The sequence below is a fragment of the Manihot esculenta genome, chromosome 6 (assembly GCF_001659605.2).
Source record: "Manihot esculenta cultivar AM560-2 chromosome 6, M.esculenta_v8, whole genome shotgun sequence".
Lineage (NCBI taxonomy): Eukaryota > Viridiplantae > Streptophyta > Magnoliopsida > Malpighiales > Euphorbiaceae > Manihot > Manihot esculenta.
This window is the reverse complement of record NC_035166.2, coordinates 27,218,015-27,241,082: the sequence shown is the minus strand read 5'-3', so window position 1 is coordinate 27,241,082 and position 23,068 is coordinate 27,218,015. Positions and strand designations below refer to the sequence as shown.

General features: G+C 36.8%; 3 protein-coding genes across 8 annotated transcripts; all 3 read right to left on the bottom strand.

Moving 5' to 3' along the window:
* Positions 1-121: 121 nt before the first annotated feature.
* LOC110618023 (leucine-rich repeat receptor protein kinase EMS1) lies at positions 122-5,045 on the bottom strand. Its single transcript, XM_021761026.2, has 2 exons — positions 4,988-5,045; positions 122-4,752 (listed from the first exon to the last, which is right to left on the bottom strand). Exon 2 carries the CDS (start codon positions 4,229-4,231, stop codon positions 320-322), a length of 3,912 nt encoding a protein of 1,303 aa, XP_021616718.1. The 5' UTR covers positions 4,232-4,752; positions 4,988-5,045; the 3' UTR covers positions 122-319.
* A 4,055-nt stretch (positions 5,046-9,100) lies between these two features.
* On the bottom strand, positions 9,101-13,866 carry LOC110617751 (E3 ubiquitin-protein ligase XBAT33). 2 transcript variants are annotated; one of them, XM_021760734.2, is made up of 11 exons: positions 13,638-13,866; positions 13,303-13,549; positions 13,147-13,206; positions 12,663-12,734; positions 12,290-12,474; positions 11,997-12,157; positions 11,853-11,911; positions 11,723-11,769; positions 11,475-11,618; positions 10,903-10,994; positions 9,101-9,976 (listed from the first exon to the last, which is right to left on the bottom strand). In XM_021760734.2, exons 2-11 carry the CDS (start codon positions 13,477-13,479, stop codon positions 9,435-9,437), a joined length of 1,539 nt encoding a protein of 512 aa, XP_021616426.1. In that variant the 5' UTR covers positions 13,480-13,549; positions 13,638-13,866; the 3' UTR covers positions 9,101-9,434. The 2 variants fall into 2 exon arrangements, with proteins under 2 accessions (XP_021616426.1, XP_021616425.1); XM_021760733.2 differs by having other exon boundaries at positions 13,303-13,499.
* Positions 13,867-15,886: 2,020 nt separating this feature from the next.
* On the bottom strand, positions 15,887-22,418 carry LOC110616510 (homeobox-leucine zipper protein ROC5). Of its 5 annotated transcripts, none has more exons than XM_021758890.2 (10): positions 22,250-22,418; positions 21,997-22,134; positions 20,627-20,849; positions 20,397-20,514; positions 19,632-20,303; positions 19,239-19,340; positions 18,958-19,170; positions 17,350-17,524; positions 16,877-17,244; positions 15,887-16,741 (listed from the first exon to the last, which is right to left on the bottom strand). In XM_021758890.2, exons 3-10 carry the CDS (start codon positions 20,833-20,835, stop codon positions 16,346-16,348), a joined length of 2,253 nt encoding a protein of 750 aa, XP_021614582.1. In that variant the 5' UTR covers positions 20,836-20,849; positions 21,997-22,134; positions 22,250-22,418; the 3' UTR covers positions 15,887-16,345. The 5 variants fall into 5 exon arrangements, with proteins under 5 accessions (XP_021614582.1, XP_021614581.1, XP_021614580.1 ...); XM_021758889.2 differs by having other exon boundaries at positions 20,627-20,844; XM_021758888.2 differs by lacking the exons at positions 21,997-22,134; positions 22,250-22,418 and adding an exon at positions 20,981-21,927 and having other exon boundaries at positions 20,627-20,844.
* Between the last annotated feature and the right edge of the window lie 650 nt (positions 22,419-23,068).

Sequence of the window (23,068 nt, the reverse complement as noted above, 5' to 3'; positions counted from 1 at the left end):
TTAGATGAACAAACTAGTGCTTTCTCTCTAAATATGTATTAGATAAACAGTAGTCTGGTTGTTGGGACCTGACCTCCCTAAGATTCTAGAAGAGAAAAAGGGAAAAAAGATCCATTAACTTGGTCTTTGAAGGAAAGGTTTTTTATTAGTCATTTATCAGTAGAGTACTTGCAAAGAAAGAAGTCACAACTTCTCTTGAAATTCATAATTGTCACATCACATTAGATTAGATTAGATTAGCAAACAGAAAATCTTACAACTTAAGACTTGATCACTTCTTCCTATTACAAAGAGCTTTTTTATGCTCCTGACCTGAACTCTAAATCTGCTCGTCTTTAATCCTCTTCAGCAACTTCAGTACTTCAAGCATAGCAGGCCTCTCAGCAGGATTATCAAACAGGCAACTAGAAGCAATCTTCAGCACTCGAAGCATCATCTGCTTTGAATCCGCTCGGAGAATAGTTGGATCAAGAACGTCAGCAGCCTGCCCCTTCTTAATCTTTTGAAACACCCAACCGACCAAATTCCCACCTTCAACCTCTTTGAAATCTGGTCCTGTTGGCTCTTTCCCTGTCACCAATTCAAGTAGAATTACACCAAAACTATACACATCCCCTCTCGTGGTCGACCTCCCACTCTGTCCATACTCTGGTGGAATGTATCCAAACGTTCCAGCAATCTCAGTACTAACATGAGTCTCACAAGCACTGATCAATCTTGCCAGTCCAAAGTCAGCAACTTTTGGCTCAAAATCTTCATTCAGTAAAATATTGCTGGCCTTGACATCCCTGTGGATGATGTGAGGGATGAAGCCATGGTGGAGAAAAGCTAGCCCACGTGCAGCACCAATGGCAATTTTGAAGCGTTTGGGCCAATCAAGGATTTCAAGAGTCCCAGTCCTATTTCTTAGCCAAAGATCTAAACTTCCATTCACCATATATTCATAAACAAGAAGCTTTTCCTCACCAAAAGAGCAGTATCCAAGTAAAGGGACTAGATTCTGGTGCTTCACCTTGCCAAGCGTTTCCATTTCAGCGATGAATTCTCTGTTCCCCTGGGTTTTGGCTTCGCTTAGCTTCTTAACAGCAACTGTTTTCCCATCGGGCAGCGTGGCCCTGTATACTGTACCAAAACCTCCATCTCCAATGATGTTTGTCTTGCAAAAGTTATTAGTAGCTTCAAGGATATCAACTAAGGTTATTTTCAGAAGGGGCTGCTCAAACATAGCCACATTGATGCTCAAAGGTTCCTTCGATCTGCTGCTATTTAAGAAGTAGAGATTTTGATCAATGAAACTGTTTAACTTGCTTTCTTCAATTTCCTCAGGATCACCCTGTTTGCTAGCTCTAGTAATCAGTCTTCTTATAGCGAAGGCTATAGTAAAAATGATAATCATGCAGCCAACAGCAACCCCAACAAGTCCCCAGGCACTTAGCAAAGATGATCTGTCAAAGTTTCCAATCCTACAATCTGAACCCATAATTCTTCCACACAGATTTTTGTTGCCAACAAGTGAAATTCTTGACAGGCTTAGGCAAACACCAGTTCTGGGTACAGGCCCTTCCAAGTTGTTTTCTGCCAGATTCAGGTAGAATAGATTAGCAAGGGTACATATTTTATCTGGAATTCGCCCAGACAACCTATTCCCTGAAATATCAAAGTATTCAAGTTGCATCATGTTCCCAAGCTCCGAAGGAATCTCTCCTGAAAACTTATTTCTGTGAAGATCCAAGCATGTCAAGTACGAAAGGTTGCCTAATGATCTTGGCAAGTGTCCATCAAATAAATTATTGCTCAAATTCATAGTTTCTATCCTCCAAGAAATGGAATTGGAAAACAGCTCATCTATAGGCCCAGAAAGCCTGTTCTGATGAACGTAGAGCCCCACAAGATTCAGCATTTGCGACAGTGATGAAGGAAGCTGACCACCGAGCTTATTATTGCTCAAATCCAAGTGGGTGAGCTCTTTCAAGTTGCCAAAACTAAGAGGAACTGATCCATATAGCTTATTGCCTGTCAAGTTCAGCTTCACTAAACTACCCAAACGACCTAACGTTCCAGGGATGGTACCTGAGAGCTGATTATTCCCCAGATACAAACCCTGAAGCTTAGAAGAGCGACAAAATTCTGGAGGAATGGAACCACTCAACAAATTTCCAGATAAATCCAAGGTTGTCAGATTTGTTAACCTGGAAAGGGATCCTGGAATTTCACCAGAGAGTTGATTATTGTTCAGTAGAAGATCAACCACCACCACAAGGTTCCCCAATTCCCCAGGTATCAATCCAGACAACATATTATGTGACAAATCAAACACTCCGTGGTGTTGAATAAAGCTCAAGTCAGGTATATTAGCCTCACGAAAATATAGAGAAGGCTTTGAAGGAATGGACCCAGATAAATTATTGTGAGACAGTACCAAGCATTGTAGTTGAACTAAATCTGCAAGTTTCTCCGGAATTGACCCATTAAGCCAATTATTTCCCAGGTCCAAAGTGGTTAATGCAATGCAATCTCCAAGCTCAATTGGAATATTCCCCTCCAGCAGATTAGAGTTCAAGTTAAGTACAGAAAGAGCTGAGAGATTGCCAATCTCCTTTGGTATAGTACCCTTCAAATGATTGCCGCTAAGCACCAGCCTCTCCAAGTGAAATGCACTGCCAATCTCAGTAGGCAGAGAGCCCTCCAGCAAATTATTTGCGGCGGAAAATTCCATCAAGCTGCTGGACTTCCATAGGCTTACAGGTATAGCACCCGTGAAATTGTTGGAATCAAGATCGAGAACCATCAAAGGAAGCCCTGCCAAATACTCTGGTATCGAGCCATTAATCTGATTATCAAACAAAACCAGCTGGGTCAAGTTAGTACACTTCAAAAATGCATTCTTAATACTACCCGATAAGAAGTTCCCATCAAGATCAATTTCCAGGAGAGACGCCGCATTACAAAGGTCTCTTGGTATCTCCCCAGTCAGCAGGTTATTGCTTAAACTGATATGCTTCAATGCCGAACAATTCCCAATTTCAGGAGGTATTTTCCCCCGAAACCCGTTACTCGAAAGCAAAAGCGACTCCATTTGATTCCATCTCCCAAGCCAGGATGGCAATGGCCCAGAAAACTGATTCTTCTCAGCAGAAAACGTCAACAATGGCAGCTTGGAAAGCTCCTCTGGCAAAGACCCGGAAAGCGAATTGAAAGATAGCATCAAAGTCTTCAAATTCTTGCAGTTCCCAAGCTCAGCAGGCATAGACCCATTAAGCTCAGAGTACACGAGATTCAGTATACTCAAATTCTGCAACTTCCCTATCGACTTGGGGATTGGACACTTCAATGGGTTATAGGAAAGGTCAAGTTTGCTCAGAGAGTTTAGGTTAGATATTTCTTCAGGCAATGGGCCTGTGATTGAACAGGAAGGTGAAAAGAAGTTTTCCAGCATGGAAAGGTTACCGATTTCTAGTGGTAGCTGACCAGAAAATGAGTTAATGCCAATGTAAAGATCAGTGAGGTTTTTGAGGTTACCTATTTCTGGAGGGATTTCTCCTGAGAATGAGTTGTTTGATATATCCAGAGATACTAGAGAAGTAAGATTATTGAAAAGCGTTGCAGGCAAAGAACCTGAAAAAAGGTTGTTTCCTAGGTCCAAGAACCGCAAATGAGTCAGCTCGCCAAGTTGACTAGGTACTGTTCCAACGAATGCGTTGGCAGACAAATCAAGGGTATCAAGTTGCTTTAACTTTCCAAGCTCTGGTGGGATGTTTCCGACGAGGGAGTTGGGACCGAGTTTGAGGGTTTGAAGCTGAGTCAGCTCACTGATTTGACTCGGGATTTCTCCTGATAACTGATTATCACCAAGACAAAGTTGTTTTAAGCGTTTCAGAGCGGAAATTTGGAGAGGAATATCTCCAAAGAAAAGATTTGATGATAAGTCGAGGATGGTGAGGCTGGCAATAGAGAAAAGTGAAGGGGGGATAGGTCCTTTCAATAGCATAGCTGTGAGGATAAGCGAGGTAACTCGACCTTGTTGGCAAGCAACACCAACCCAGTTGCAGTGATGGGCTGACTGGTTCCATGAAGAAAGAATGGGCGGGTCCTTAAGGACCTCTTTGAAGGAAACGAGGCTTTCTCTGTCTGGGTTCTGCTCCTCTTGCTCTGAAATGGAGTTGGAGAGCGAAATGAAGGGTTGGGCTAACACAAAGAGGCAAAGAAACAAATGCTTAAAGGCCATATCCATGATCACATACTCAGAGAAGAAAAGAGAAGTTTTTTACATAAGAAAACTGAAAGAGAGAATGTGAAAAGCAAAACCCATTTTGAGACAGATGGAAAGAAGGCTAAAAGAGAAAATGGAGGAGTGGAGATGAAGAAGAAGGAAGCTTAGGCACGGTGATGGTGATATTTGGAGCCTGCGAGAGGGAGATTCGGAGAGTGGCGAAAGCCCAAAGAAGGAAGTGTCAGAGGATGGCACGCAACTCACGTGATTCGAGCTTTCATTAACGGCAATACTTAATTTATTTGCAAATAAACCCCTCATCATGATGGACTTGAGAATCTCATTTGGAAGTTATCTTTGGGCCCCAAATCCCTTTGAATAAAGTGCAAAAGAACCTCTTACTTCAGAGAATCCGGCTTTTGTCTCTTCGACTATCATATTTTTCCTTCTTTCTCTGCCTGTGACTGTAAATTGCATGTTGTGGAAAGAGATGCCTCGTCCTCTATTAGTAGCCTGTACCACCTTTGCGAATCTCTTGTTTCCTGCCATCCATTGGAATAATAATGGTGATTTTGGATTTCTTTCTTTGTTTGTTTCCTTTTCAGCTAATAAAGAAACGTTTAGATCAAAAGACTACTGAGAAATTGATCAAGTTATGGAATCTGATATGATGAGATTGAGAAAAAAACATGGGAAAATGATTATAAAAGATGTTGAATTAATATAATATAACACCACCTAACACCCCACAATAGTATCTTAAAGGCTCAGCCTTACACTTAGTCAATAAGCATCTCAAGCATTATTGATGACTTGAAACTCCTCCACAGCAGATACATTTTTCCTTTTTCTTTTGTCTTCTTTTACGATATATGCAATTCCAGAATTATGCATTGGTTGAATGGTTGTGGTTGTTCATGCAAAATCTGCAATGTTATTGGGCAAAAATACAAATAAGAAAAGAACGAGGGATGCTCAGCGAAAAGAGTACGAGACGAGACGACTGAAGCTCTGATCACAAGGGTACCAAACGTGAGTTGTGTGAGTGACCAGTGTACTTATCACAGAATAGGAAACAAAGAAATAAATAAATAAAAAAACCCACAAGTTATTGTAATTTGGTGCTGATATTGATCTATCAATCTCTTTTCTTTCATTAATCAGCAGAAACAAACATAGAACTGGAACTGGTTGTTGGAAGCTATAATCAAACATGCATATTTATGTAAGCATGATTTTGTAATGGCAGAAGTCCTTGTGAGATAATGAAATGAAGAAGGGCTCCTTAAGGCTCAAGAGTGGGGTTAGCTTGTTTGTCTGTGAGCATATTTAAAGCAGTCTGAGTCTGCTGTCGGCATGCAGTTGAGACTTTCCTTTTTTGATTCTGTTTAGCAAAATTGTTGTGTTTTAGAAGAAATTTTATTAAATGTAATCAGGGCACTCCTTCAAATCTACAGTAATTATATTTGACTATAAAACTTATATGGAACAATTATAATATATTAATTATATAAAATATTAGTAAATTTTTTATTATAACTCATCGACTAAATCAAATAATTGCATAAGAGATATGATATTTGATGAGACGTAAGAGAAAATAAAAAAGGGCGTGAGGTCCAGAGGGCGCGTTGGCCCCTGGGAAATGAGCGGTCTCCTCGCCCGGAGCAATTTCATTCTTTCTTCTTTTTTCTTTTTATTTTATTTTATTTATGGTGATGTGATTTTGTATATATTCTCTGTGATATTCTGATCTTCTCTCTGTTTCATTTGCTTTTCCTTACTCTTGACTTTTTCATTTTTGAATTTCAATTCATAAATAAAATAATTTTGTCCAGTTTTGCTGGTATTTTCATTTTAAAACTACACTTTGTCCTATTGATTTAATCTATTTTAAATTACTCTTCAACTAAATTATTCTTTTTTTAAATATAAGTTTCAAATATACTTTTATAGAGTCAACCATGGAACTCATAAACATTTATGAAGGAATTTATTGCAGACAGATGAATTTAAGTCATTATGCTCAACAGAGAAACATATAGATATGATTAATCCTATCCCAATAATTTCAACTTGCCCAAACACTGCTCTTTTATTTTTAAAACTTGTTTAAAAAACAAGAGATGTTCATGGACCTGTGATAAAATCGAGCTAAAGGAAAGTTAAGAAATCGGGTGAAGCAAGTTAAAGAGATATATTGGAGGGATTTTAAGAGAGTCCATCAAATCAATTTGTATGAAAAGAGCATGCAGATTTCAGGAGATGGGTGGGGCAGACAGCTTTCTTAACAGACCAAACAAAGCATTAACTCAAGTGAAAGTGGTTGCTTTTCGAATTGAGCATTCGTACACGCTTACATCAACGCAAATCTGCTAAAATATGATTTCTTAATTAACACCTTATTTGATAACTTGCTCTGAGGTAATTTGATTGGTTTTCATTCATCAAAATATTTAAATTTCTTTTCTTTATCTATTTTAAAATCATTTTCCTCTATAAAAAAGTTATTTTCAGTTATATAACCCATCAATGAATTTTCATTAAATAAATAATGAATTTTATTTGTATGAAAGATAATAATAATTTTTATTTAATTAACAATATCATAGAAAAAAAAGGAATAAATTGAAGGGTGGCACTGGCTCCCAAATCTAATATACAACTGGTAAACCCAAATGAAGAATTTTCAGAAACACATGTATTCATCTTCCTGCACTAGACTGATTAAGCTATAGAGTAGGCTGTCCATTTCCATGGGACCTTCGCCGAGAATCACCAACCCGAACAGCAAAATTGATTACACCATTACGTTTCCCATTGCTATTTGTTAACAAGAAACTCAACAAATTCACCTTATTTTCTTGCTTATTATCATTTATAAGATCAGAAACTGGGATTTCTGCCTTGCTCACCATTACATCTCCAAACAACTTTGTAACCTTAATCTCCACGAACATGCTATCAACGTGAGTTGGCAACTCAAGGTTGAGTTTCTGGTATCCCATGATGGATAAGTACCTCTTTTGTAATCGATCTTTGAGGTGCAGTATTTGTTGGGTCCTGATCGGACGATGACGAACATCTTCCTCTTGAATCGACAATCGCCGAGACGGAGGCCGTCGGCGGAGATGGCAGTGATTTCTAAAGGTAGAGATGATGAGTGAGGTCTCATGGCGATGAACTATGGTAGTGATTTATATTTTAAACAAATTTCATTGTCACTGCCAAACTTGTTCAACCTATTCAATTTTATATAAGTTACTTTAAAAATATTAGTACTTTATTAATTAATAATTTATATTTTTTTTGAAATTGAATAATTTATATATATTTTTGAAATGGAATGATTTATACTTAAAAATTTTATAATTGGTTTTATAAAATTTACATGAATATTATTCAAAGGTAACACTGATATTAATAGTTAAAAATAAATCCACCTTAAATTTTTTTTACAAAAAAAAAGTATAATCCATTTTATTTTCATTAGCAAGGCTCTATGAAGCATAGGAGAAGAAATCTAAAAAAGATAGTGACATGATATAGTAAGTTATGATACGCAATTATATAGTTTCACTCATAAAAAAAAATTCGAACATAATATAATAAAATATAATATGCACTCGGATGATCTCACTCATAAAAAAAATTTTAGATATCATAAATAGTGAAAATGACGAAAGACTTACTCTCTTTTAAGCTAATCGAATTTTTTTATAATATAAAATTATTGTTAAAAAATATAATTTAATAAATCTCCATTATATTTATAATTTCAAATTCTTTTATTTATTGATTCAAAAAAAAATTCTTTTATTCATTAATCGGATTGTCAAGACATTTTTTAATTAATTATATTTCTTTATCGTATAAAAATAAAATATATATGAAATTGATGATATATATTTGTATATCTTTATTCTGAATTTAAAATTTATACTACACTTATTTGTTATAGTAAATTGCTAACTTAAACATTATATTAGTTTTCTTTAAACGTCAATTATCTTATTATTTCTCTTTTATAAATTCACAAATCTCATTTTCAGTCACATCACACGGCGAAGAGTTATCCGATTTTTATTTGCAATGTTATGCTATAGGTCGATGAGCATAAATTAAAAATAATTCTTACTTATAATCATATATATTTATATTATAAATTCATAAAATATAATTTATTAAGTTTTTTTTTATATCTTGTAAAGCTATTTTTTCCATAGCTTATGCCGCATACCGTTGGAAAATCTAAATTTAATTTGTCAGCTATGCATACAGCTGGAAAATCTAAATTGACATTTATCATCGTTTATCTAAATTGAAATTTATCCCAAACGATGAGTGATTAGTTCAAATAAAAAAAATTAATTCAACAGAATCAATTTAAAATTTTAAATATAATTTTTTATTATTTTAATTTGATTCAATTTAATTTTTAATTTTAAAAATTTTAATTATTTCGACTCAATTTAATTTTAATAAAAAAATTTTAAAAATCAAATTAAATCAATTAATAATAATATATTATTTTTTATAATAAAAAAATATTAAATTATAATCAAAATTATAATATTTTAATTAAATTTTAAAACATTAAAAATAATAAAAAAAATAAAAAACTTATTAAAAATTCCAAACTCAATTTAATTTTTACTCAAAATCAATTTTAATTTTTAATTTATTCAAATCCACTATTCCCCTTAATCCTAAACATGCTTGGATCCGTTAAATAGAATAACGGGAGGCTGGCCTTTACCTCCGTACACTGCCGTGAAGCTGATAGCCGCCATCCTGCTTTAACTCCCCTTAAATTTGTGTATAAGTCTGTGATTATGAATTATAAAAAGCCAGCTCAAACTGGACGGATGGACCTAATTTTCTTTCTATGGTAACAAATAATATAAATCATTGTGATTGCTTCTCAATGCAGAATAAAGAGAACAAGAAGTCCGATCCTTGATGACATTCAATTACAATCAATCTGTAGAACCAAACCCCCTACAATTTTTACAACCCCACCAAATATTTTAAGAGGACATCTAAACCGTAGCGTGTCTGAGACCCAAATCCATTTTCATGTAGCCGGCCGAAACAAAAAGGGGAAGCGAACATGGATTTGAAAATTTTTTTAGTGCTTGAAACCAGTATGACCAAATATCACCACCTTGGAAAAGAATATCGATGTATAATTCAGATCTTATACTATCCAAACCCCAAAGAATCATGCATTTATTTCTGAATTACACTGATGCTCTCTGCTGCAGCTTCTTCTGCCCCAAAACATCATCCCAGAACAGCTGGTTTTCTCTAGTCTCGGCCCTTCAATTTTATCCTGATCCACGGATGTTTGAGAGCGACTAGGGGATTTACCTTGAGTTTCTTGAGTTCGAGGCTCAAAAGATGGACATGGGCCATCATTGCAAGTGCACAACGGGATTGCAACAGAAGGAAATGGGCTACAAGTAACTGGGCAAACAAAATCTGAAGAAACTGAAGTCACACGATTCTTTCTGATCTCTGGTACACAAGCTGGAGATTGCCCTTCTGCATCACGATAATGAAGCATGCATGGGGTACAGAGGCCAAGGGACAAAGGAAGTTTCATTTCTTTTGCTGGGGAACCAGGCAATTGAACAAAAGATACAATTCCATGCCTGCAAAGAGGACATGGTATGGAGCCAGGTGGGCCCACCATTTCTGAAGGAATGTTGCTTGTTGAGCAAAGATGCAGAGCACATCTTACACAAAGTTCATGCCCACACCCTGAATACATGAACTACCCATCAACACGTGAAAATGACGACATCATAGGTAATTAAAAGAATTTAACCATGAAACATATATAGTGACAGCAAAAAATGAACAGTTCCAATATTTGTTTACCATTTATCAAGGATTGCTTAGTTCATATTTCTATCAAAGAGCATGATCAATGATCACGACCAATATGAAAAAAGAGCACAAAATATGCCCTTCAAGGATACAGTGGTAAATAAAATTCCGAATTTGCTTTTCTATACTCGCTCTCTTGTTATGAAAGGAAAAAATGTGTAAACAAAAGATGATAATCTACTGGGTTCAGCGTAAGAGATTGACCAATATCCTGTTCCACTAGAATTTTTAGAGGACCATTCATAGGCTTCATGAAAACTCATATCAGTTACTACGACGACATGAACTCTGTTGCGCATAAAAGAATATCGCTGGTAAGAAGACGTAGCATATTCAGGATTTTGTGAACATAACTGTGGTTTTATGTTGCTTAACTACAGCAGTGCGTGTGTGAACAGTTTCCATAAACTTGAGAGTATTATCTAGAGAATCCAGTAAATTGATACCAAAATTTCAAATTATTGTAACCAGTTGTCAAACAAAGGGCCAAAATATGACCTGCATTGCCTATAAATGAAATTATTTAATTTATGTCCCTTTGCAACATTGGAAAATTATTAAGTATATAATTTGAACCCAGTGATCAACTACAATGGGAATAATATCAATAACGAAGCGTGTAATAAGAGCTCTCCAATGGTTAGCCTACTTTGAATTTCTATTATAATAGAAAACACATGATCTATATTCTACTCCAGCTTTGATAAGTAAGATGTACCAAATCACGAGGTCCCAAGGAACAAAGAACACAAAAGGAAAAACTAGATAAATATAAAAACCAGGAATGAAGAACAAACCTTCAGCAGCTACATTACATGCTCTCTCTAGGCAAACAGCACAAATATCAGAGTCATCAGTGGAGGTTGTTGAACACTGCATCCCCAACTCTCTACAAAGAACAGTTCAGAAAAATAAAATTTACTAATGACGTTGGTTTAAACTTAATTGAATAAACATCCTAAACTTCAACTTATTGAGCCAAACTCCAAGGAAGCCAATCAGCACCCTTAACTTCACATGCAAAGCCATATGGCGTCCATGGTTTGTTTCACTGGTTTATAGAAAATGTAAATCCATCTCCCTTTGCCCTCGAGAAAACAAAGGGTCCTAATACAACCAACAAAACAAATGGGGCTATGCTTCATCTATTTTATCTTTACTCATTTTTCATTTCTCAACAAAACAAAAAAACAGCACATTTGAAGCATATAAAAAAGGCACATGATTCTTTCTTTCCTCGATCACAGATGAATTTTCATAATTAAGCACAAACAAAAGGTAAGTACTACCAATTTAGGCATTCTTTTAAGACTCTAGTCTTTTTAAGACTATCTGTCACATACGCATATATATCATGTTGCAGAAGTACCTTGCTATGTTAAGTATGCTCAAAAGAGGCAAGGATAAGTAGTTAGAATGAGGAAATCTTGGTATGGTGAAATCAGAATTTGATGCCAACAAGGGTTCAAGCCAATGACGCCCCCACATCCTGGCAACATCAACCGGCAACCACCTGAAAAGATGCAGAAATTTTATATGCCATTTTACATATAAGTGCCAGATAACATGCACCAAGGAAGGAAAGAATGAAAGCAAAAGGGAGACCACAGCAACTACCCATTGCAGTTTAATGTTATCCGACTGGCACCTCTTGAAAGAAGGATCTGCAAAATTAGGAACACCATTATCTCACATTAGAGAAAGTGAAGAAGAGTTTAGGTTCAATTTGAAGTAGTATTTTTCTTGCCTGACAACACTTTAAATTCCCCCCACAAGCAGCATAGTGCAAAGGAGTGCTTCCAGCTCCTACAAATATATGTATAGTCATAAGTATGAAACAAAAGCAAAGACTCATGAGACAAATTACAACACCTCAAGCAGAAAGGCAAACCTATCAAATCCACTGTTGTTCCATAATGAAAAGTGACGGCTGACACATTTGCATGAATATCAAGTAAAAGCTGCACACAGTCAAAATATCCATTCAATGCAGCCATATGAAGAGCTGTGATACCACCATCAGCTGCCTTGTTGACAAACTTGGACAATGCACTGCATTTGAAAAACATAAATCAAATAATTGCACAGAATTTAGGACCACTAAATTGAGCACAAAAGTAAACATATTCTAATGCTAGAATACAATTAAAATTACAAGGCAGGAAATACTAAGTAATCTGTCACCTCTGATAAAATTTGTCGTTCATATTGGAAGCATCCCCAGCATTATCTTCCAACTGAGCATGCATAGCTTCAAAAGGAGCACTAGGAACAAAGTCAGCAACGACCAGTCTTATACATCTTGCATGGCCATTTACAGCTGCAAAATGTAGAGCAGTCCTTCCACTGAGGTAATCTGCTCGTGTAACCTTTGCAACCAGAAATAGCAATTATGCCCAATAAACATCCAGAAAACACTAACAGGTAAAATTTGAAACAAAATACAATAAATAATAGAAGAATTGCCCTGATGCCTCATAGGATATGATTACCAACCCAAGCCCAACAAAAAAAAAAGTGAAAGAGTGGTGTTGAAGATAAATGATGATGAACTTACATTGCATCGAAAGAGTAGAAGAGTCTGTACAACTTCCCAGTGTCCATAACGACAAGCTTGCATTAATGCCGTCTTAAAAGAGAACCATCAATATGATTAAATAGTTAGTTCAAGAGAGATCCATCCGTTTTTTTGCATGTGCTCAATGAAATACTATCTGTCATTATGTGTTTGATTTCAATTTACAAATAATTGACAATTAGGAAAATCCAAATCGATCTTCGGATTCTTTGCGTGATACGGCAAACTCTAAAAATTTTAATTCCGATTCTCAATAAGTCCCTGGTTTCCATTTCCAATTCTAAATTCCCGAATCCATACAATTTTCAAATATATCAAATTTATATGTATCTCAGAATCTAAAATGGAATCACAATTGACCGAATCACATTTCAATTCTATCAAATCATACATATCTGAACAAAAAAAAGCTCAAACAATTCCACTAAAGAAAAAAAAAATGAAAATTCATTTAAAAAGGTACCTGGCCACAGTAATTCCTTGAATTCACGTCAGCTCCATTCTCAAGCAACAACGCAACAATCTAGCATGCAAAAGTCCTCACATTAATTAAGCAAAAGATTTTATACGAAATTTTGTTCAAAAAATGAAGGGAGAAAAGCTGGGGAGAAGCAGCAACCTCGTTGTGACCTTTAGCGGCGGCGAAATGGAGAGGAGAATTGAGGCCACCAAAAGTGGAATACTTGGCGAGACACGGATTGCAATCCAAAAGCATCCTGGCCTCCACCAAATCGCCATCTCTGGCCGCCGATACTAATCTTTCGCCGGAAGCAGAGCATCCAAATGAATTCCCCATTTTCTTTTCTTTCTCTCTCTCTATTATTTTTTTTTTTTTAAATTTTTAGGGAGTGAACATATTAGGTCACCTGTCGGAGAAACAAATTCAAAAAAGCACAAAATATATGTGTAGTAAAATTCACAGAATCAAGTCAATCAACTGGAAAATTAGATTGCACCGAGTGGAAATGCGGTGGAGCTGGTGACGTGTCAGATTATTTCTCTGTAATTTAACAAAAGGACAAGAATTGTTTCGGGTGGCCCACTTTCTTTCTCTCCGTCTTCGCGTTGGTCTCTCCTCCCGTCGACAGTCGCCAACTCTCCCTCCCTCCCATTTCTTAATGAAGCTGGGTCTCTCATTTTCTATTAGGCTCTTTTGGGCTTTTTGTTATAATGCTTTTAGTTCCATCTACATCCTTACAGCTGCCAATTGGAGATCCCCACCTCAATATGAACCTATATGCAATTTCTTTTTTTTTTAAAAAAACAATAATGACGTGTATAAGTCGGTACACCCGAGACATAGGAAGTAAGAGAATGAGTAGGAGAAGCGGTGCATTATAAATGAAGGGTGCATGATTAGGGTGATCTGGAAGGTTTCACGTGATAGTGTACGAGTAGACAGACATAAGATTAGTCTCATCAAGTTTATCCCGCGCTCTACGCAACGAGGATTAGGTGAAGCTTGTCCAGATGGGGCCGGCGCCGATGATCGGGCGAGGCCGCTATTGCAACGGAACCAATATCGAATTGCCACCGCATTTTTTTAGATTTGGTTTCTTTTTCCTCTTTGGTAGTTTTTATTTTTATTTTTTAAATGATAATAATACAGGTGGTTGTCATTTAGTTTTACATTTTACAGATAAAATTTCAAAAAGCTAGTTAAGAAATATATATATATATATATATTTATTTATTTATTTATTGTCCGTTAGCCATTTCAACTCCTTTCTGCATGAGGAAAGAACTGAGAGCAAGAAATCACAGCCATCGTGTCGCAAATCAGTGGCCAAGAGGCCCAATCTCGCTGAACAAGACAGGCCCATCCATTTGTCCCCCGTTTAATTTTTCCATTACCGTTGTCAGCAGGTTATGATGGTCCCTGGGCCCTGGCCACTTAAGGAAGAAAGGCAATAAGCATATGATCAAATATTACAAACTTACCGGTGAAGTAGCTAAAATCATATGCAGAGAAAATGGGAAGTCCTAGCAGACAGAATTGTAGAAGGAATCCATCACATTAAACATTTATGTTCTTCTACGCTTTCAACCATAACAATTCATGAATGGTTGCGACTGCCCTCTTTTCCATTCTCCGCTGAGTCTCATTTAGGGGTGATCATTCGGTCGGTTCGGTTCAAAACCGAACCGAACCGAATAAACCGAAAACCGAAATTTTAGTATTTATGAAAATCGAACCGATCCGATTTTGGTCAGAAACCGAATCGAACCGAACCGGTCTGATTCGGTTCGGTTCGGTTTGATCGGTTTCGATTTTTAATAATTTTTTTTACATTTTATTTTTAATATTTTAAAATTTAATTAAAATATTTTAATGATTTAATTTCTCTATATTATTGAAAAAACATATTATTATCACTAATCAATTCGGTTCGATTTTTTCGGTTTTTTTCTAATCAAAACCGAACCGAACCGAAATAACCGAAATTTCTAAAATTAAAAATCGAACTGAACCGATATGTATAAAAAACCAAACTAAATTTTTAAATCGATTCGATTCGATCAATTTTTTCGATTTAAACCGATTTAAACCGAATACTGCTCACTCTAGTCTCATTTTACCTCAAATCATATCGAGAAATATCCTTATAAGGTGACCAATGAGCGTTGCCATTTCCACATGGCAATCCTGTAATTACTGTCCCAGGTGGAAAATTAATGATAAAAGAAGACCTTGTATCATCAGCATCCATCCCTTTCTCTATCACGCCAACGGCTAATTTGGAATCTCCGTCCAGTGTCCATGTTCGTATCCATGTTTCTTCGCATCCATTAATCTAACGAACTGTGGGTCTTTAATCAAGGCTTCCTTTACTTATAATTCAAAGAAATGAAAATTAGCAATTCAGCGGATGATCCGATAATGGTGTCCAGGACTTAGGGTTATGCAGAGAGCGCAAAACAAATGCTCTTCCATAACGGGATAATAGGAAATTTGCAAATTGAGCAGCGAGACACAAGATTTGAATTGCAAACGTACAGGCCTAAGCCTGAAAGAGAGAATTGAAATTGCAGAACCAGAACCAAGCCCAGGCCCAACGATTGCGATCTGTTATCTCTCGGTTTGAATTCACATAATTAATGCCGGCATTCGACACTTAGTACTCATATACATGTGTTTTTTTTTTTTGGAATACATATAATAATTGGAATAACTAAAAATAAATCACTTTTTTCTTTAAATGAAAAAAACTCAAATATTACGCAATAACAATTAAGGTCGCCAAATGCAAAAAGCCAGAAGAAACATTTCAAACAAAACATGTCATAAAGACAACCTAAAACAGTCCATGTAATAGGAGTTTATCTATTGTTGGTTTGTTTTTCTATGTAAGATTAAACAAAAGACGGGTCAGACCAAGTCAATACCCGAACCACTAACCCGCCGCACTTCGCCACTGTTTAAAACTAGCCATCCACAGTTTGTTTCGCCACCCAGCTAAAAAGTTGTCGACTTGCGGTTCGTTCTTGACTAGAAGCCCCCCCCCCCCTTCCCTTTTATGCCAATCATCATCACTAGCTCCTTCCACTTTCATTTCACATTCTATCTGCTATACTTTCTTCATACTATATGTGCAAGTATGTTCAAAAACCAGAACCCAGTAAAGGCAACTAAGCTAAGAGTAATTCCATGTCCCCTTCAGCTATGTTAGTTGAAGCACTGTTTTGATCCTTTGAATTGTGCAGGATATAAGATTATTCACCGTCTCCACTGATTCCACTGTGAGCTTAGCTGTAGGAAGGTTATTCACCAAAATTTGGAATCCAACTGTAAGAATGGACCCTCCTCCATCACCCCCATCACTGTCCCTTTTGACCAGGGTACTAGAGAAATTAGGACCACCTTGACTGCTTGTATCGTCTGGAAGAATCACAAATCCTGATGGTAAGAGAGCCACATAGGTCGAATCTCCACCATTCATCACCACACTTATTGATTGAATGTCGACTGGTGCATACACTACCAGGGAGCTTGAGGCATCATTCCATGTTTCTTGCAATATTATCATGCTGTTTTCATTTGCGTTTGGACTAACAGCCTGCAAATTAAGCCACATCAACAATTGATAAAATGTTATCAGAAGTGAAGACTGGAGAGAGGCTAAATGATTCACTTCAAAACCAATATGCTAAATTCACTTTTGTTTACTAGATCATGAATTGTAACAACTCACAGTTGATCGCAAAAGAGAGACACAATTCCCACGGTTGTGACCCTTGGAAATGTGGACCATCTCCTGCATCATCCCGCCATGGGATAAAATGTCCCATTCACTCCTCGATCGTTCATCGCGCAAGAAGTCAAATAATCTATCTCGCATAACTGGCAACCAAACAGAAGTTGCAGCACTCAACACAATACCAGGTGGTTCGCCAGGGTCATTAATATTCTTTCGAGTCAGAATTCTCATATCTTCACCCACATTTCCAACTAGAAGCTTATCCCACTTGTGTACAGATGAAGCACAAACTCCAGAACAGAAGTTATCCACCATTCGCCGGGCTAACTTTAGCATGCTTTTCTTGCCGCTTATATTTATAACTGCAGCATATGATAGTATGATGTATTAGACAAGGATATAAAACACATTTGCCATCAAATGTCCCAATAGAAAAAAAAATGAAGTGTCAGATAGCAGTGCAAGACCTGTCTGATCTTCAGCAGAAATGGTTGGAGACATAAGGATTGACATACACTCACAGTACCTCTGTAGGGTGGCAACCCATCTCCGAGCACCAAAGGCCAAGCCAGAACTAAGTACTGACCTATAGAGTTGGTGAACTGCACTCTCATCATACTCCGAGTGTTCCACCCAGGTGACCTGCATTTGACTAACAATCATCAATCTTGCATAAACACGCAAATGTAAGTTGTACATGCAGGTATGTGCTTATATATGCCTGCATTTGGAATTATGGAGCTCAATTTACTTGGAACTTTGAGAGAGTACTCCAAGAAGATTTTTAAGATAACTAACTTTTAGAAGCTACGTTTAACTTGTTTATTATGACACTATGAATTTAGGAAAGTTTATCATCTCCAGTTATGCTTGGGAATATGAGAGAAACAGTATTAGACAAGTCTATCACAGAAAGTTACCGTGCAGGAGACTTTCATCTGATGTATCGAAACGAACATATTTTCCATAATGAAGAAAGAGTATGAAAACCCAGGATATTCAATAATCCAAGTATTCCATCTGATTGAGATTCTTAATTGCCGTTATAGTTGATTATAAATCCTTCAAAAATTCCCAAGTAAAAAGATATTGTTACAGTCCTACATACCAAAGCAAATTTCTAGTAGCATACCTCTTCAGAATCTCAAGCCTCATTGAACCTTAAAAACTCAATATATTCTTTTAGCAATGTAACCAATGTCAAGAGCAACTGTCTACAAAAAAGCTTAAAGATTTTTCATGTACTAATATTATATGGTCAAATAGAGAAGTCGGAGATAAAGGATGAACAAAGTCAACAAGGGGACAATATTGGCGAGATGAAAGAGAGTTCCAAAACAGTTTCCAAATAGAGGCCTCTCTTACAAGATAAAAGTAAGATTTCCAGGAACTAAGGATATAAAATTACAATATAAAGACTGGATCCAGGCCATATGACCTCGTGGACAATAAATGAATAAATAAATAAACCACCAATACAGCAGAAGACTGGAATAGAAACATCATATGCATATTTTATACGTCAAAGATTGTAAATTCCAAGGGTTTCCTAAGCAGAAAGATTATGAAAATACTAAATTCAAGATGAAGGAATCAAATAATTATATTGATTTCAAATGTCTCTCTGTGTGTATAATCATATTAAATTAGAGCACTCTTGATTTCCTCAACTTCAAATTTAGAAGTTGACTGGGTGCAGACAATAAGCAAGCTTAGCATTGGAATTCAAGAACCAGTATTATTTAAATAAAGGAAGCATCTTTCCTAGTTATATTATAATAAATGTCCAGATTGTTAGGTAAATTTGTGATATTTCACTAGGGTAATGTCATCAACTAGTGCACAATGTTGTTAATAATAACAATTCCAGAAAAAAAAAAGCTCAATAAAACAGCTCCAATTTCCCAAATTCCAAGAGATAAATCTAAACTTAACTCAAATTTAGCAATGGTTGTATATACCTTTTAGTTATCACAATATCCTCCATTAAGAACTTTCATATCTGACAGATAAAGATTGTATATAAACATATGCCATACAAATAAAAGAAATCTACACAAGGAATAAGCTGTTACCCTGGAGCAGCCATTGGGCATATCTTGCATAATGCAGCCAGAAGGGAATCTCCTGCAAGCAGCAAATGAGTGTGAATTGGAACTTTCTTGGTTTGCATCAATAGAGACATCAACCACAGCCCAGACGCCCTCCGCGTGCTGCTTACAGAACCGAAGGAACCTCACTTGGCGCACAGGGACAAAGGGCGAACCCACTTGAAACTCTGCATGCATCTGGAAATAGGACCTGCATTAGTTCCAGCTTTACTGCTAAAAACTAAACAGTTAGCAGATTAGCATACCAATTGCAAAGCACCATTTTTTGTTCCACCCACGCCACTCGAAATCACATCAATTGTGGAGGCTTTAGCAATCAGACCAGGAAATGCTTCTAACCACCGATTCTACTTTCACAAAAACAGTTAAAGTTACCTATTCAAACACTAGAAATGTATCATGGGCACAAGTCAATATTATAGCTATCTAAGTAGAGTGATTCACCCAACACAGTGAGACCAACAAGGATGAGATGACAAGATATGCATTAGAAGCTCAAAAAAAATTGCCCATAATAATGAAGTTACTAGGAAAAAGATTTAACAAAAACAAAACTAATAACAGATATCAAAGCTAGTGGCAAGTTCATAAATAAATTCTTAAAAGCTCCAAATCGCATAAAGAGTTCGATAACATACCACGTCCATCAAAGTCTCAGCAAGAGCCAAGCTGTTGATGATCACTATTCCAGTCTCTCTTGTAGCCTCAGTAACAAAGCTGCTGGGTTTCACACCAATACAAGGTGAAAACGTCCTCATATACTCCTCATGCTTCAGGGCATCCTTCCCTCCATCCATGGTCATCCAAAGAGGACTATCGATCTGAGCTATCTTAATCAATTCATCCATGGCTGCCAATGCAAGATCTATAAACAAAGATCTGTCATAAGGAACTTCATTGAGCATAGGACTGGTCATTGGTTTCATTAAGGGCATTGTGAGCCCATCACTATAATCAAGTCCAATTGGCAATGACGTCTCTATGCTGCCTAAACCTCCATATCCATTTCTCCCAACTGAAAGGTCCAACTTGGAATTTGAGTCGAAGGGAGGGACATGACCGCTGGACGAAGATAGAGGCCTACCTAAGAACTTATTGGCTAATGCATAAACACGACCCAATTCATCGTTGAGTCGAGCATTTTCAATCCTTAACTGTTGTTGCTCATAAGATACCGGACCGGGAACCACAGGGCTACCACAGTTGTTGCAAATTGGGTCTGTCATATTCTGCTTTAATAACTCATTCTCAGCACGAAGCTTATCATTCTCTTGTCTAAGGATGATATTTTCATGACGTTCCAATTGGGTCTGGTTCCAAAATCATCAATTGGAAAATCTTCAGTACCTATATGAAAAGTGAAGGAAAAAAAATCAAAGGACAAACTACATTTTAGCTTTTACCTTCATTTGGGTTCGCCTATTCTGGAACCAAAACTTGATTTGCTTGCTTTCCAAGCCAAGCCTCCTACTAAGCTCCATTCTTTGTTTTTCATCAGGATGAGGGCACTGCTTAAAGAAACTACAAAGACAGGAACATGCAACAAAAAAGCCCGCTTAGCAAAAACCATCAATCAACATTTAGAAAACACACGTACAGATCTCTTAATATAAACAAGTAGATAAAGCAATACGTTTCAAGCTCTTGTATTTGATTAGGAGTATGCCTATGGTACTTCTTTTTCTGGGTCCGTTGATCCTCTCCAGCCTCCTGATCATCTCCAGATGCACCTTCCAGATTATCACTGCCAGACTTGCTCTCGTAACCATCCTCCTTCATCCTCCCTGCTATACTAGGATCAAAATGTTCCCCAAGTAGACCCATATCACCATGACTATCCATGGTGCCTTTCTGCACTAGCATTCAAATAAATTAAGCAAAATAGTTAAGTGCCATTATCAAGAGCAACAATAAGCATAAAAGCAAAATCCGCAACAACATTGCATACAAGGAATCAAGAAAAACTGTGTTATAAGATGGGCCATACAAGAGAGAGAGAGAGGGCGGGTGATTTGGGAATCGATGAAGTGATGACTGGTGGCTGATGTGCTATGCCACCGCTATGCATGGTGTTGCGGTGTGTAACAATCTCAGCCACAATCTTTGAAACCCCACCACCAGGACTATTAACGCTGCTACTATTACTGATCATCAAACCCCAAAACTCATCCAAATGGGAAAACCAAAAAAACACCTTTTCTATTCTCTCTTTTATCTCTCTATTCTTCTACATGATCTCTCTGGCTCTTGGTTTATCAAGGTTTATCGGGAAGGTCGCTATCGGTTAGCTTTTCGGCAAAGAAAAAGAGAAAAGAAAAAAATAAATTGAACTTTAAGCTTCAGCCACCTACAGAGCGTTGAAGCAAATTTACAGTAGCATTTTCATCAGAGAAGAAAGAAAAAGAAGTTTCATTGTCAACGCCCCATGCATGACTTTGCACTCCCTCTCCATAAGAAAAGGGGATCAATGAAATAGAAAAAAAAAAAAAAAAGATGGTTTTCCTTCTGATCCACTGTGTACACCTTCCTTTTACCTCTCTAGAACATAAATCTATCAAAGGACAAATCTCTGAAATACCATGAAAGACAGCAAGATCAGAGAAAAATAGGAGAAAAAGAAAACCCTAATTTCCACCAGCTCTTCTACGGCATACGGTGCTTGACCAGCTGTTTGTCAGTCGTGAAAAAGGCCAACAGACGGGAGAAAAAAAAAAAAAAGAAACGAAAAGGTTTCAAAAAGATGACACAGAAAAAAGGAACCAAAAGCCAAACAACAAAAAGTTGAAAGCTTATGATCTTCCCATTCATACTATTCACAAAGATTTTTCAAAAATGCCACATTAGTATCAGTCTCCAGTGCCCAACCAAATCAGAGGCAAAAAGACCCAGTTGACCTCCCCCCTTTCACTTTTTTTTTTTCTCTGTGAATAATAACCTCATAAGTGCAGCAAAGCAACGAAAGCACAATAGAAAAACCAAACCCAGTACGGAGAAAAAAGTCACCTTTTTTAAGATTATTTTACAGTAACCGAGGCCTGTTTCTTTCACAGAGAAGATATAGATAATCAGAACCTGTCTCTCTCTCTATTTCTTTCTCTGAAGAGACCTCAGTCACACTCTGTATGTACTACTGTTTGGGATCTGTCCAAAGGTAAACGACAAAATCATGATGTAAGTGCTAGAACAGATAAATTATTATATTGTATACAAGTGTATCATAAAATACAATTTAAATTGAATGTATGAGCTGACTTACAATGAGTGAGAGACGCAGACGAGACCAGCCTAGTCAAATGGGAATTTTGTTTACAGTCTAAATCCAAAACCCACACAGTATTTGATTTAATCAACACCCAAAAGCCCTAGTAAATTTCTTACTAGTTGGGCAATGGCGTCGCTCCATGCACAATTATCTCCGCTGTTTCCCTTCCCTTACAAGTTAAAAAGGAAAAATTATGAAGGGAAATAAATAATAATCAGCGAATAAAACAGGAAAAAAGAAAGAGTGGGGTCCACTCACTGCTATAACAGGTTTCGTGATGTCCGCCTCCTCCCTTTCTCTCTATATTTTCTTAAGCGGAAGCTGTCCTGACTCGATAGTCGGTGATCCGTTGCAGTTACCATATAATACAATCATTGCAACCTGCTGAAACTAGCCCATAGGAAAATGACACACTGATCAATGCATGGAGGATAATTTGGTAATTCCAAGTTTTAGTATAAACCCTAACGCTTTTATGGCATGAGTGGAGCAGACGGGTCTTGGGTTGGGAACGAAATCCTATTGTAATTTAGAAATCAGCTAATTTTTCATCATGCTAAAATCCTATTTGTGAATGTCACCATTTGACATTAAGACAATGCACCTGTCACTTTAGCTCAGCTTTTTAAGATTATGCATTTCAACACATGCTTCAAATTTGCATGTTTAAGATTAATTTGGTAACAATAATTGACAACGTTGTTTTATAATACAATGGTAATAATATAATTACAGTTTTTTTTATTTTATTCCTTTCATGAATAGGAGGAAATTATTGTACAAATAATACTTTGTTAGATGTATTTATGATTT